The sequence below is a fragment of the Coffea eugenioides genome, chromosome 11 (assembly GCF_003713205.1).
Source record: "Coffea eugenioides isolate CCC68of chromosome 11, Ceug_1.0, whole genome shotgun sequence".
NCBI classification, from domain to species: domain Eukaryota; kingdom Viridiplantae; phylum Streptophyta; class Magnoliopsida; order Gentianales; family Rubiaceae; genus Coffea; species Coffea eugenioides.
The window spans coordinates 24,363,714-24,376,871 of record NC_040045.1 but is presented as its reverse complement, the minus strand read 5'-3'; the positions used below and the strand labels follow the sequence as shown (position 1 = coordinate 24,376,871).

Here is a 13,158-nt window from a genome sequence, read left to right as displayed (position 1 = left end):
CGTACAATCATGTTACAAGTAAACCAAAACCGTGCAAATCGTTCTCCAAATTTTATAGCATATCAGCCCAATTACAAATGAAAAAAATAATAATTTGGAAATTTAGTCTTGATATAGGGTTAATTTCAATATATTACATAACTCTTGAAACTTATTTTCACATTTCACTCTAAGCTAGCAGTTGTAATTTGTAAATTGCAATCGCTTTATATATGATATTATCAAATTGCGACAGCATATAGTTTAAAATCAATTGAAAAATTAAAAAATTTCTTTAATGAATAGGCTTTAGCACCCCTAAATCAAATGTGCTTAACCTAAATTGAAGTATCTGGATTGAAAAATATAACTACCAAAACGTCACTAATTTGAGTAGTGTGCCACAAATTGATAGGGGTACACTGATATTTTAGGGTGTAAATTTTGAAATAGTTATAGTTCAGGGTTGCATGTTACAATTAGCTCGAAAATGCTGCAGATCGCTTGTTTCTGCTAGTTTAGGCTTGATAAAGGCTGGGCTTCTTAGTTCCTCCAAACCATCATCCATCAACATACCTTTTCTTTACAAGCTTTTTTTTTTTTCCTGAAGAAATTTGATTTTCAAGAGAGAAAGAGAGAGAGAGAGAGCAGGAGACAAAAAAATGAATCGAGCTTCTATTGATTCCGTCACTGATCAACTCTCAAGGCTGTTGTGCCTGCCAAACTTGCCTTTGCACATGAAGCAGCAAATTCAGGGCCTTCAACTGGAGCTAAGGTTCGTGAAAATGTTCTGCTGCTGCTTGAAAAACTGGATGGCAGCTGCTGATCATGAGAACATGCATTTGGGATCAGTACGAAACAGTACCGAAGGCACTGTGGAAGCATCAGGAAAGGGGCTATACAATGCTGGTTATCGTGCAATAATTGGAAAAGATTTCAAAGATTGGGAACTCCTGGCATCTAATATGCTAAGAGAAGTTGAGAAATGTAAGCCAGCAATCAGAGAAACTGCCGTTTCTTTATTTGAACTTTCATCCCAATTCATAGCTTTCAGGGCTGTTGACGAGATCCTGGATTTCATTGATTCCATTTTAATGAATTTGAAGGATCTTGTCAGCTTGAAAGATGAAATGATTATTGGTTCAGTGAAGGAGCAGATCGAAGCACTCGAAGGTAAGCTGAGGTTTCTCAGAAACTTCGTTGACTTCGCAGCAAGAAGATGTAGCAAGCAGGACAAAATGGAGGATTTCTTGACTACCCATGTTCAAGCATGGGCAAGAAACTCTGCTTGTTTGTCACTTCTATGTTGGACAGATGGCACGAACAAAGACAAGGAACCCCAGAGGAATGCTATGCTTCCTCAGTTGCTACTGAAGATCATGCCTTGTAGTCAAGCAGTTGCAGAGATGTATCTTGAACTCCTGAAGTCAACGCCATCTGACACTCTTTTAATGGGTGAAATTGTTTCTGGCTTTGTCGATTCTCTCCTAGGAAATGCAGTCAAATCTTTAAAGGTTGATCTTGCTATCCTTCGAGAAGGGCTCCTGTTTGCGTTAACATTTCTGGTGGATCCCCCAAAAGAGTCGGCAAGAAAAACTGAGTTTGCTGATATGGTTGAGAGTTTGGTGATATCCGTCATTTGCTCTCTTCATGTTGCTCAAACTGAAGATGGAACTTCCAAGGCAAGAAATGATAATCTGTCTGATTTTCTGGAGAAGATAGAGAAACTCAAGGCAGAGGTCTGGGAGCTTTTTATCGCCATGCCAAATTCATCGGAGTCTAATTTTCCCAGGACTAATGGAATGGGATTTATTGATTTCCTCATGGGAAACTTGAATGACATGATGCAGTACAAGGCCAACCATATTCCTTTTGCGGAGCATAAAGTTATGGCAGTCCTCGAGGAGCTGTCATGCTTTAGGTCCTTTCTTCAGGATGCAGAGAACGTGCAAAATGACTATCAGGAGGTGAATGCTCTCCAGACATGGATTATCAATCTGGCATACCAGGTGGAAAATGTAATGAATTCATGTGCTATTTCAGGTATTCCTATTTGGCATCAGATTATCTGCTTCTCTGATATCCAGGAAGAAATCAAGTTTTGCGGGACTGAGATCGTGACCATGAAGCAGAAATACAATATTGGGAAGCAAATTGCTGTGACAACTTCCAAGCTTGCCCATTCATCACGAGGTAATAATTCAAAATTTGATGAAGATGTTGTGGGATTCAAGGATGAGGCGAATCAGATAATTGATTTGCTTACAAGTGGATCGAAGAACCGAGAGATTGTCTCAATTGTTGGAATGCCAGGTGTAGGTAAGACCACTCTAGCTAGGAAAGTTTATAATGATCCTTCAACCACATCTTACTTTCACGAACTTGCCTGGTGTTATGTTTCGCAAGTATATACAAGCAGAGACCTATTACTTGCCATTTTAAAGTGTCTTAGTGTCAGTATTGATGATGTTAAGCTCTCAAAGATGAGCAATGAAGATCTGGAGGAACAGCTCAGGAGATGCTTACTGAAACAAAGGTACCTCGTGGTAATGGATGACATTTGGGATATTAAAGCTTGGAATGTTGTAAAACAGTCACTTCCAGATGATGGAAATAGAAGTAGAATTATTTTCACGACTCAAAATCACCATCTTATATCAGATGATGAAGGAAGTGGCAAAACTTATCTGCTTTCTCCACTGATTGAGGAGAAACCTTGGGAGTTTTTGCAAGAGAAGATATTTCACAAAGATGCTTGCCCTCAAGAACTATTGGAAATTGGAAAGAGAATTGTGGAACATTGCGAAGGATTACCCCTGGCAATAACTGTTATTGCAGGTCTTCTTGCAAAGGAAAAGAAGCATGTAGGATGGTGGAAGCAAGTAGAAGCAAGCTTAAGTTCTGACTCTACTACAAAGGGATACATGGGCGCTATAGAACTAAGCTACAAGCATTTAATGGATTATCTAAAGCCTTGTTTCCTATACTTTGGAGCATTCCGGAAGGGTGAAGTAATTGGTGCCAGAAAGTTGACCCTGTTATGGAATGCCGAAGGCTTTGTAAACAGAAACCAGAGGAGTTGCTTCGAGGTCGTGGCGAAGGAGTACTTGAAGGAGCTTAACGATCGAAGTCTAGTTATTGTTTCTGAAAGAAGCTTCAATGGGGGGATAAAAGCATGTCGCCTCCATGATCTGCTACACAAATTTTGCTCAAAAAAAGCAAAAGACGAAAAGTTTTTACATGTGCTGGAACGGTCTGAGGATTCTGATCACATCCTTAATCCTGTAAAGCATGATCAATATCGATTATGCATTCATGCGGAATCCACAGCTTCTGGAAGTTTGAAACCCGCTTGTCAACGTGTGAGTTCTCTGCTCTTCTTTCGGAAAAGGGATGGTTACTTTTATGATGATGATGATAGCTATGCTTCCAATTTCTCCCCTGACTTCTTAGAAAGTTGTAAACTTATTAAAGTTTTGGATTTGAAGAGTGTCTACTTGCATTCTGGCTTCCCGAAAGAAATTGTATCAATGGTGCATTTGAGATATGTATCAATTGGTGGTAGTTTTACAGAAGTTCCAGCTTCAATAGCCAACCTCTGGAACCTGGAAACTTTTGTTGTGGCAAGTACTAAAACCATTTATTTGCCCGATACATTTTGGAGGATGAAAAGTTTAAAGCACGTAGATGTCAGTGAAATGGCGATCATCTCTTTAGGGGAGTATGAGGTTGAGGATTCCTGTCAAATGGACAATGTGGAGACTTTTTCTTCACTTGCTTTCACTCAAGGAGGAAATACGGAGAAGCTGTTGAGGAGGTTTAGGAGACTTCGGAAGCTGAAATGTGTAATTGTGGAATCAAAGAAGTGCAGAAGGAAAGGAATTCAGTTCCCAGCACTGGCCTCCTTGGAAGATCTTGAGTCACTGAAAGTGTCTACCAATGGTTCTCATGACCAAGTGTTTTATAGTTGGATGCGGATTCAGTTTCAGGCATTCAACTTCCCCACAAAGCTGAAGAAACTAACCCTCTGTAAACTTGGTCTACCATGGACTGCCATATCGACAATTGGGGAGCTACTCCATCTTGAGGTACTCAAGTTGCGGGAAGGAGCCTTTAGGGGACAAAGATGGGATGTGGGAGATGAGGAATTCTTAGAGCTTAAGTTCTTGGAATTATCAAACATGGACGTTGTGCTCTGGAAGGCCTCCTATACACCGTTTCCTAAACTTGAACAACTTGTCATTGAAGATTGTTCTGATCTTGAGGAGATCCCATTCAGTTTTTCAGAGATTGAAGGCTTGAAGTTGATTCAATTGAGGAGGTGCAGCTATGATGTAGAAGATTCCGCTCAGCAAATTCTCCAGGAACAGAGGGATTCAGGAAATCCGGAATTTGATGTACTTATCTTACATTGATTTCGAGATGCAGAATATCTATGCACTCTTATTACCTGTAAGTAAATTAAAGTTCATAGTCTTTTCTTCTTTTACCTCTTTCTTTGGCCACTGCATTCATGTTTTCATTTAGTTAAGAAATGAGCAACACTATCCCATATTATTGAGGGCCAAGTAACTTTCATCTTACTACTGCTTCAAAGATGAAAAAATTAGCAGTACATGTATAATTTTGCTTGTTTCCCTTATAAATTAATAGTTTGGATTTATCAACTCTTGAAATCTAATGAAGATTGTATATGATATTATGCAGAATTTACTAACACTCTAAATAAATTAACAATTTCCTTGCAGAATTATCATGATGGATCAAGGGGTGATCAACGACCTGAAACCATAAAATTCTGTTCAATTGATTTGAGTCTGCACCTATTTAACTAAGCCAATTGAAAAGACTACTCACTGTGACAGCTTGTGGAATTCAGTAACTACCCCCTTTGAAGTAACTAGAAGGCCAAACAGAACACCATTGCTTGAGATTTATGTGTAATTTCTCACTCTGTATTTATTTATTATATGGTTACAGATGTTTGAAGTCAAAATCTCTGTTGATCCATCGAATTTCATGGTTGTTGGATTTGGATATGCTGTCATGGCTTTATATGCACCAAGCAAGATGGTTATCAAGATTGTATCATATTTGGACAAGATTTCAAGCATATTGTTCACTTGTCAGATGGTAAACTTCTAGTGTTCCGAACATCTGTGTGGATTACTGGTAATGTTGTTCAGATATAATCTATTTGTATACATACCATTCTGGGACAATTGTAATCTTACACTCTTGTACTACTATGTAACAAAGAAAGAGGAACAGGAAGGAGTTTATGTTTACAATTCCAACATATCACATAATTGGTGGTACAAAGGCAAGAAGGGAATTAATCTTTCCCTTCATGCTTTCTAGAGGGGAAATATGGTATGTATAAGTAGTAAAAATCATTGTATGTCTGTTACTGAAATAAAATCTGTATGAGAAGCTATCAGCATGCAGATCATGCAAGACTGCATCTCACTTAAGCTGGAGGACAATGAACAATTGCGTGCCTTCCTTGAACCCTGATTCCAAGCACAGTGAAATATCTGCAGTTTTCTTTATAGTCCTTTTGAACATTTCATTGGATCATGAATCTTGGACCTAGGATCCGTCACCTCCATGCTTTCAATACTGAAACAACCATTTATCTTCACCAGCGAAGCCATCTCCTTTGGAGATGCAGAATAAATTGGTAAGTTGAAGGAATCAATTTGAGCTTCATTGAGGATTCCCTGTAAACCGAGAAATTAAAGGTATCAATCAATAATATCGCATCAAGTATATCCACTTATTTGATTAAAATTTGGAAATTGTAAGGCTCATGTCCAGTGGAATCTCTTAGCAATTTACTGCAGCAACTGGCAAAGTGGTCCGCGGATTATTTGTATTTGAGGTTCTCCCTGGTTCTTATTCAGTTTCATCATTAATCTAGTACGTAAAGCAGATAGCTCTACTTCCATTCCTCTACCAAGCATCCCCTCAGAATTAGGAACTTAAGCACATCCACATCTAGATTTTTGAATGACTAGCTTGTCTCACCTCATTAGCCATATCCACAAGACTGGATCCAAGGAAGTTGAACAGAATGCCAGCAGGTAGCTCGGAAGGGTGCACCTCGTCAGGGATACCTGGTATGACAAGTACAATCATGCCTCCTGGTACGATCTCTTTAGCTCTTGCATTCAGGAAAATCCCCATATCCTTTTCAAATTGAGCTGCATAAGCATTGACTACTTCATCCGAGGCACCTGCACAGTGTATTTTCCCCTTATTCCAAGAAGAAGAATTTTGGTCAAGCAACTTTTCTGGCACCTTAGAGAGCCATTGCAGTGAATAAGACGAATGTGCAAAATGGATGGAAGATGATGGAAACAGCTGATCATAGAAGGTGCCTGGCACTCCTGCTGAAAAGTATTGCCTTTCAAGTGGGAGAGAAGTGAAAAGGGTGTTGAAATCATTGGATGCATGATCATTGAAGAACACCTGAAATTCAAGCTTATGCGAACCATCATATTCAGATTTGTGCTTGTTTTCTATGGCATCTATTATGTTTTGCACAGCAAAGAAAGTATTTGGTCCAACTGAGCATCCCAAGTCTGCGATACAGAGTCTATTAGAGGCAGAACTCAGGCTCTTGGTGTCAAGCTTCTCAACAATTGCCTCTTTGATCATTTCTCTGGCAACATTTGACGTATCCCTCTGTAAACTTTGAACACACGTCAAACAGCTTGCTGTTTCACGTCAAACATTTGTCCACAGGCAAGAGTCTAAAGCTAAAACTTGAATTCGTTCCTGTTACAGTAATACCATCATTGTGGGAGAATTTGAAGTGATTTGGGGATGCTGAATCTCCAACATCACCAACGTGTTAATATGTTAAAGGACATTTAGGTTGATGTTTGTATTGGAGGATGGAGATAGGGTTTTGCATTCCCTCGATATGATTTTGATGAACAGGTTGATTATGTCCTAATCCCACCCGTTCTATGTGGTTCTGGTTGAAGAAAATCGATGTATTCATGTAGTAAGATGACTTTTTGAGTTTAACGACAAAAGTGTCTCTTTAAAATGTACTAATAACTTGTGATGAGAATTGAATGTCTTCTCAAGTATACAAAAATGAGAAACAGCATATTCATATGATATAGGATCAAATTCTCAATCAACAATTGGTTAAGTATGCTATACTTCTATCTGGCTCGCTCTCAGTTGCTTAACAATTTGCTAATTTTAGGATTTTGACGTGGTCAAGCAGTAATTTAGTTCTGCTCTTAACTTTGTTTTAAAAAAAAAAAAAATGTCAGATGAGCATTTTGATTGAGCTTTGGTTAATTGGTAGTATTAACTTCTAAAATCTCTAACAGAATAAAACGTTGCTTCCTGAACAACTTGTTTCCAAAAATCACGCATCTTTGAAGATATCAAAAGAAACATTAGAATATCATCATTAGTAGGACTCAACAGGGTAACCACTTCATTTGCCTGAGTTTCACATGCCATTTGCAGGATTCCCCAAAATCTCAATGAGAGAGCAAGGAATGGATTGCACTTGTGTTGATTCTGCCATTGACCAGCTATCAAGGCTACTGAAAAGACCATCCTTGACTTTGCTTATGAAGCAGGAAATCCGTACCCTTTTACTGGATTTAAGATTTCTGCAAATGTTCTTCAGGTGCTTGGCAAAGTGCAAGGCTGCTGAGGAGGACACCACTTTGCATCATTTGAGATCATCTCTCCTGATGAATGCTGAAGCTATGACGGAGGAAACAGGACAGGATCTGTATGATGCTGGTTATTTTGCATCTATTGGAATAGATGTCAAAGATTGGAACCTTGTTGCAGCTAAGTTTCAAGAAAAAGTCGAACATCTCAAGCCAGAAATCAGTAAAACTTGTATTCTCTTGGTGGATTGTTCTTTAGAGCCCAAGACTTCTAACAGTGATGGTATGGTGGAATTCATGGATTCTATCCTGATGAATCTGAAGGATCTTGTCAGCTCCAATGAAGGGATTGTTGTTCCTGTGAAAGTGCAAACAGAAGCCCTTCAAGAGAAGCTAAGATTCTCCAGAAACTTTCTTAACTTCACAGAAAATCGGTGTGGTAGGCAGGAGCAGGACAAACTGGAAGCTTTCTCAACTGTTCTTCGAGATTGGGCAAAAAATGCAGCGTGTCTGTCTCTTCTGTACTGGATGGATAGTGTAGATGAAAACATGGCAGCTCATATCAATACTATGCTTCATAATATGCTACAAAAGATCATGCCTTACAGCCCGAAGGTTATAGACATGTATCTTGAACTCCTGAAAGCTTGTAAGTCATCAAAAGCTGATAAAAGTGTGATGGGTGAAATAGTTACAAGCTTTCTCGATGTTCTTCTAGAAAATGTAGTGGTTGCTGTGAAGGATCATATTGAAGGTCTACAGGATGGGCTAGTTCTCTTGATAACATTTATCATGGATCCGCCAGAGGAGTTTGGAAGAAAATCAAGAACTGTAATCTTTACCCAGATTTATGCAGTCATCAGAGAGATGGCATTTTTCATTTGCTCACTCTGCAGTGACAAAATGAATGATGACACTTTCAGGGAAAGAAATACTTTGCTTCCTGATTTACTCAAAAAGATAAAGGAAGTCGAGGCAGAGGTCAGAGAGCTTAACGGCAAGAAGCCTAGTTCATGGCATTTTGATTTCCCTGTGACGGATGCAATTGGATTCATTGATTTCCTATTGGGGAATCTGAATAAAAGTTTGAAATACAATGCCAACTTCGTCCCTTTTGCAAAGCATAAAATTGTGACTATTCGTCATGAACTACTGTTCTTTAGGCCTTTCCTCGAGGATATTATGGAGCTGCAAAATGAGTCTGTTGAACTAAAAGATCTATGGACACGAATTATCAATGTGGCATACCTGGCAGAACATGTCATCAACTCATGTGCAACTGCTGATACTCCTATTTGGAGCAATATAATATGCCTTTCTGATGTCACAGATGAAATTAAGCATATTCAGGCTGAGGTCATGAAGATAAAACAGAACCAGCTATCCAGCAAAAGAAATCCTAGTATTCAGAAGAATTACAGTTTCAGTCGACCACAGCAAGTATTTCAAGTACTGATGAAGTTGTAGGTTTGGTGGAAGATGCAAAAGCTGTACTAGACAAACTTACAAGAGGATCAATGAAGCTGAACATTGTCTCTATTGCTGGCATGCCGGGTGTAGGTAAGACAACTCTGGCCATGAAAGTCTGTAATGATCCCTCAGTTCAATGTCACTTTATTAAACGTGCTCGGTGTTATGTTTCACAAGTATACAGAAGAAGAGATCTGTTGCTTGATATTTTGAGGAATGTTATTGGTATTGATCAGGTCGCAATTTCTAAAAAGGATGATGATGAAATAGCTAATCAACTCCGACAAAGTTTAAAAGGACGAAAATACCTAATTGTTATGGATGATGTCTGGAACCTTGGGGCTTGGGATGCTGTAAAATATTCACTTCCAGATGATAGCAACGGAAGTAGAATTTTGTTCACAAGTCGGAATCACAAGTTGGCTGAAATGTCTGGACTTCCGTTCCATGTTCATCCCCTTAATGAACTTTCTAGTGATAAAAGTTGGGATCTTTTACAAAAGAAGGTGTTTCACAGTGATGGCTGCCCTACAAAATTCTCAGACATTGGGAAAAAAATTGCAAGAAATTGCAAAGGACTACCTCTGGTAATTGCTGTCGTTGCAGGTCTCCTTGAAATGAAAAAGAATGATATACATTGGTGGAAGCAAATTGAGAAAAGTACAAATTCTCGCATTAGTACTGAAGGATGTATGGACATACTGGAACTCAGCTACAATTATCTACCCGATACATTAAAAGCTTGCTTTCTTTATTTTGCAGCATTTAGGCAAGGTGAAGTAATTAGTGTGCGGAAGTTGATGCTATTATGGATTGCTGAAGGACTTCTGCAACCTGAGAAGAGGAGCTTAGAAGCAGTGGCAAAGGAGACTTTTTTGGAGCTAATCGATAGAAGCCTAGTGATTGTTACTAGCAGAAGTTCCAAAGGTGGGATAAAAGCTTGTCGTGTCCATGATCTATTGCACTATTTCTGCCGGGAAAAAGCTAAAGAAGAAAGGTTTTTACATGTTGTGGAGAGGACCGAGGTATCTCATTGTTTCTCAAGTCCCATAAGGTTTGACCAATACAGATTGTGCTTGTATTCTGAATGGGAAACTTTGATCAAATCAAAACCTTCCCGTCCAAATGTCTCCTCACTACTGCTATTTGCTGATGCTAAAGAATCAACCCCTACTTCTGTTGCCTCCCAAATTTTTCAGAGTTTAAAACTTCTTAAAGTATTGAATTTGGAGAGCATCAATTTGGATTGCCCTTTTCCTGAGGAAATAGTATTAATAGTACATTTGAGATACCTAGCAATTCGGGGGAACATTACAACTGTTCCATCATCTATATCCGACCTCTGGAACTTAGAAACCTTTGTTCTTCAAGGTTCATATGATTTTGTTCAATTACCAGATACCATATGTAAAATGAAAAGTTTAAAACATGTATTTGTCAGTAAAAGGGCTGTTGTCTCTCTGGGTGATATGGAGCTTGAGGAATCCTCTCAATTAAATAATGTGGAGACATTTTCTTCCTTGTCTCTTGATCAACGAGCAGATTCATGGATGCTATTGAGAAGGTTCCCTAAACTTCGGAAACTGAGATGTGTATTCACAGAATCAGAGGACTATACTACGAAGGGTATTCAGTTTCCCCTATTGGCTCTCTTAAAAGATCTGGAATCACTAAAAATGTCTACTTATGGCTCTGGGCAAGTGTTCTATAGTTGGATGCGCGTACAGTTTCAGGGATTTGACTTGCCCTCAACTCTTAAGAAACTCACCTTGCATAAGTTTGGCCTACCCTGGAGAGCGGTATCAGAATTGGGGAAGCTTCCCTGTCTTGAGGTTTTGAAATTAAGAGAACAAGCCTTTCGAGGACAAAGATGGGAAGTGGAAGATGAGCAGTTCTTGAACCTGAAATTCTTAGAATTATCCAATTCAGAGATTGAAGAATGGAATGTCTCCACTGAATCATTTACCTGCCTTCAGCAGCTTGTCGTAGGAGATTGTTCCAGACTTGAGGAGATCCCTTCAATTTTTTGGCGAAATTTCTACCTTGACAATCATTCGCTTGCATCGCTGCAGCAACCAAGTTAAGAGTTCTGCTTTGCAAATCCTCGAAGAACAACAGGATATGGGAAACGAGGAACTTGAAGTACTAACCACACGCTGATGGAAGTTCTTGGATGTAAGTTTATTAACACACGTACTTTTCTTCTTATCAGTCATGATAATAGCTTCTACCACTGGAAAAAAAAATTTATATGGTTTATTTGATTAAATTGAATTTGAGTTCTCTTTTTTACTTTCCCTGAGGGGACCTGAAACAGGATATCGTTTACCATCACACCATAGGATTGTTGTTACTATATAGTTTCAGATGATGGATTTTTCACTAGAATATTGGCTAATGAAAGATTTCATTTCAGTACAAGTCTTCTTCTCTTATTCACTTGTTAGTAAACGTAGATCCCTGTTCTTTCCTTCTCATGTTCAAATATTCATAGCTACTAGTTTCACTGATATGAATAAAGTTGAGTTTTTGTTCTAAGGTCCTAATTCATACATTTCATTTTACTTCCATATATAGTCTAAGATGATGAATACTTCTATACCTGAGAGAAGCGTTACTTTTTAAGTTTTGACAGTGTGAAACTATCTACGGAAGCAAATCAGAATGGTCTTTTAATATGAGAGCACGAGAGTTCCGGATGTGTACTAATTGGCAAAACTGTTTTTCTTTCTTAGTTCCAACCAGCTTATTTTCGTCTCATTAATCTTGTTGCCTACTCTAAGAAAGTCAACATCCACACCCAAGACATGATCGATGGTTGCACCTAAAACGACTGATCAATGAGATAAACTCTGGTTCACATTTCTTGTATTGAGAGAATAATTCTTAACATTCCCCTCCATTCATCATTATCAGTCTGCAAGAGCTCTCTCAATTGATACTTTATCAGTATTACACTCAAATTGTTGACAGTGATTTACAGCTTTATTGTTTCTTTATCTTTTTTGATTTACAGCTTTATTGTTTCTTTATCTTTTTTACTTCAAGTTCTGGTGAAATATGTTGTCTGCTAATTGATTAATCAACTTTAGTTGCAGTCCCTTGAGTTGGCACTTCAGATTAAACGGATATGCCAGCATGCCTAACTTAAAGGTAACTTCATACAAAGAACAAAGAAGAAATAAAAATTATACAATAATGTCACTTTTTGTATTTTGAATTATCATTAATCGTTTTCATTTATTATTTTAATTAAATTATAGGGCTATACGGACTCAAACAGTGGACCTTCTCGGTTAAACAGATCAAATTTATAGGGCTTTATCATTTCTTTACTTTTCTTTTTTCAGGTCCTAGAGGGATAAATATTTGGAGCTGAAGGTCAAGCAATCTTCATATACATGCCTTGATCTCAATTGTGAAGCTCTACTCAGTACTGTTGGTTTTCCAGACTCTTACATGGCTTTGCATCCATCAAGACACTACTTCCATTGTTCTAAGATAATGTCTCAACTAGACAAGGGAGCAACCTTCATATAGCATTGACGATGCCAAACCAAATTAACCATGTTAAGTGATTGAATTAACCATGTATCTATATTCTGTTATAGCCCTGCACAGTGAAGAAATACATCCTTTACCTTTCAATGGATGCTCTTGCTTTGTGCTGGCGGGTGTCAGTAGTTCCTATTTACTTTTGTTATCATTGCATCAACTGTTTTTTCTGTTTCTTTTTTTTCCCCTTATTTGTTAACATTCTTTCAAAAGTTCATAGGTAAACACAACGTAATTATACAAGCCCAAAGAGCAGAGCAAAGGAACCCGAACCTGAAAAGGTTAGGTTATTCATCAACTGGTGGGATTGGGAAAGGTTACAGCTCAATCAGTGCGAAAGTAATTTAAGTTTTGCCAGAGATCGTATCCACAGTTAAAGGGTTGACACTTGACGGTAAATGCACAAGCATTGTACAAACAATCCGATCATAGAAGTGGGAAGAGCCGAACATTATCACGAGTGAGAGTGGAAAACTGAAAATGAATTATGCATCTTCAGATT

At 38.4% G+C, this 13,158-nt stretch overlaps 4 protein-coding genes across 4 annotated transcripts; 3 read left to right on the top strand and 1 right to left on the bottom strand.

Annotated features, from left to right (window-relative positions):
• The first annotated feature begins 641 nt into the window (after window positions 1-641).
• Window positions 642-5,392, top strand: LOC113752096 (putative late blight resistance protein homolog R1A-3). The gene is made up of 2 exons (XM_027296234.1): window positions 642-4,431; window positions 4,728-5,392. Exon 1 carries the CDS (start codon window positions 642-644, stop codon window positions 4,392-4,394), a length of 3,753 nt encoding a protein of 1,250 aa, XP_027152035.1. The 3' UTR covers window positions 4,395-4,431; window positions 4,728-5,392.
• A 136-nt stretch (window positions 5,393-5,528) lies between these two features.
• LOC113752095 (farnesoic acid carboxyl-O-methyltransferase-like) lies at window positions 5,529-7,470 on the bottom strand. The gene is made up of 3 exons (XM_027296233.1): window positions 7,333-7,470; window positions 6,010-6,669; window positions 5,529-5,702 (listed from the first exon to the last, which is right to left on the bottom strand). Exons 1-3 carry the CDS (start codon window positions 7,468-7,470, stop codon window positions 5,529-5,531), a joined length of 972 nt encoding a protein of 323 aa, XP_027152034.1.
• A 38-nt stretch (window positions 7,471-7,508) lies between these two features.
• Window positions 7,509-9,098, top strand: LOC113752093 (putative late blight resistance protein homolog R1B-11). Its single transcript, XM_027296232.1, has one exon. It carries the CDS (start codon window positions 7,509-7,511, stop codon window positions 9,096-9,098), a length of 1,590 nt encoding a protein of 529 aa, XP_027152033.1.
• Window positions 9,099-9,148: 50 nt separating this feature from the next.
• Window positions 9,149-11,185, top strand: LOC113752092 (putative late blight resistance protein homolog R1B-14). The gene has a single exon (XM_027296231.1). The coding sequence runs from the start codon at window positions 9,149-9,151 to the stop codon at window positions 11,183-11,185; it is 2,037 nt and encodes a 678-aa protein (XP_027152032.1).
• Window positions 11,186-13,158: the final 1,973 nt, after the last annotated feature.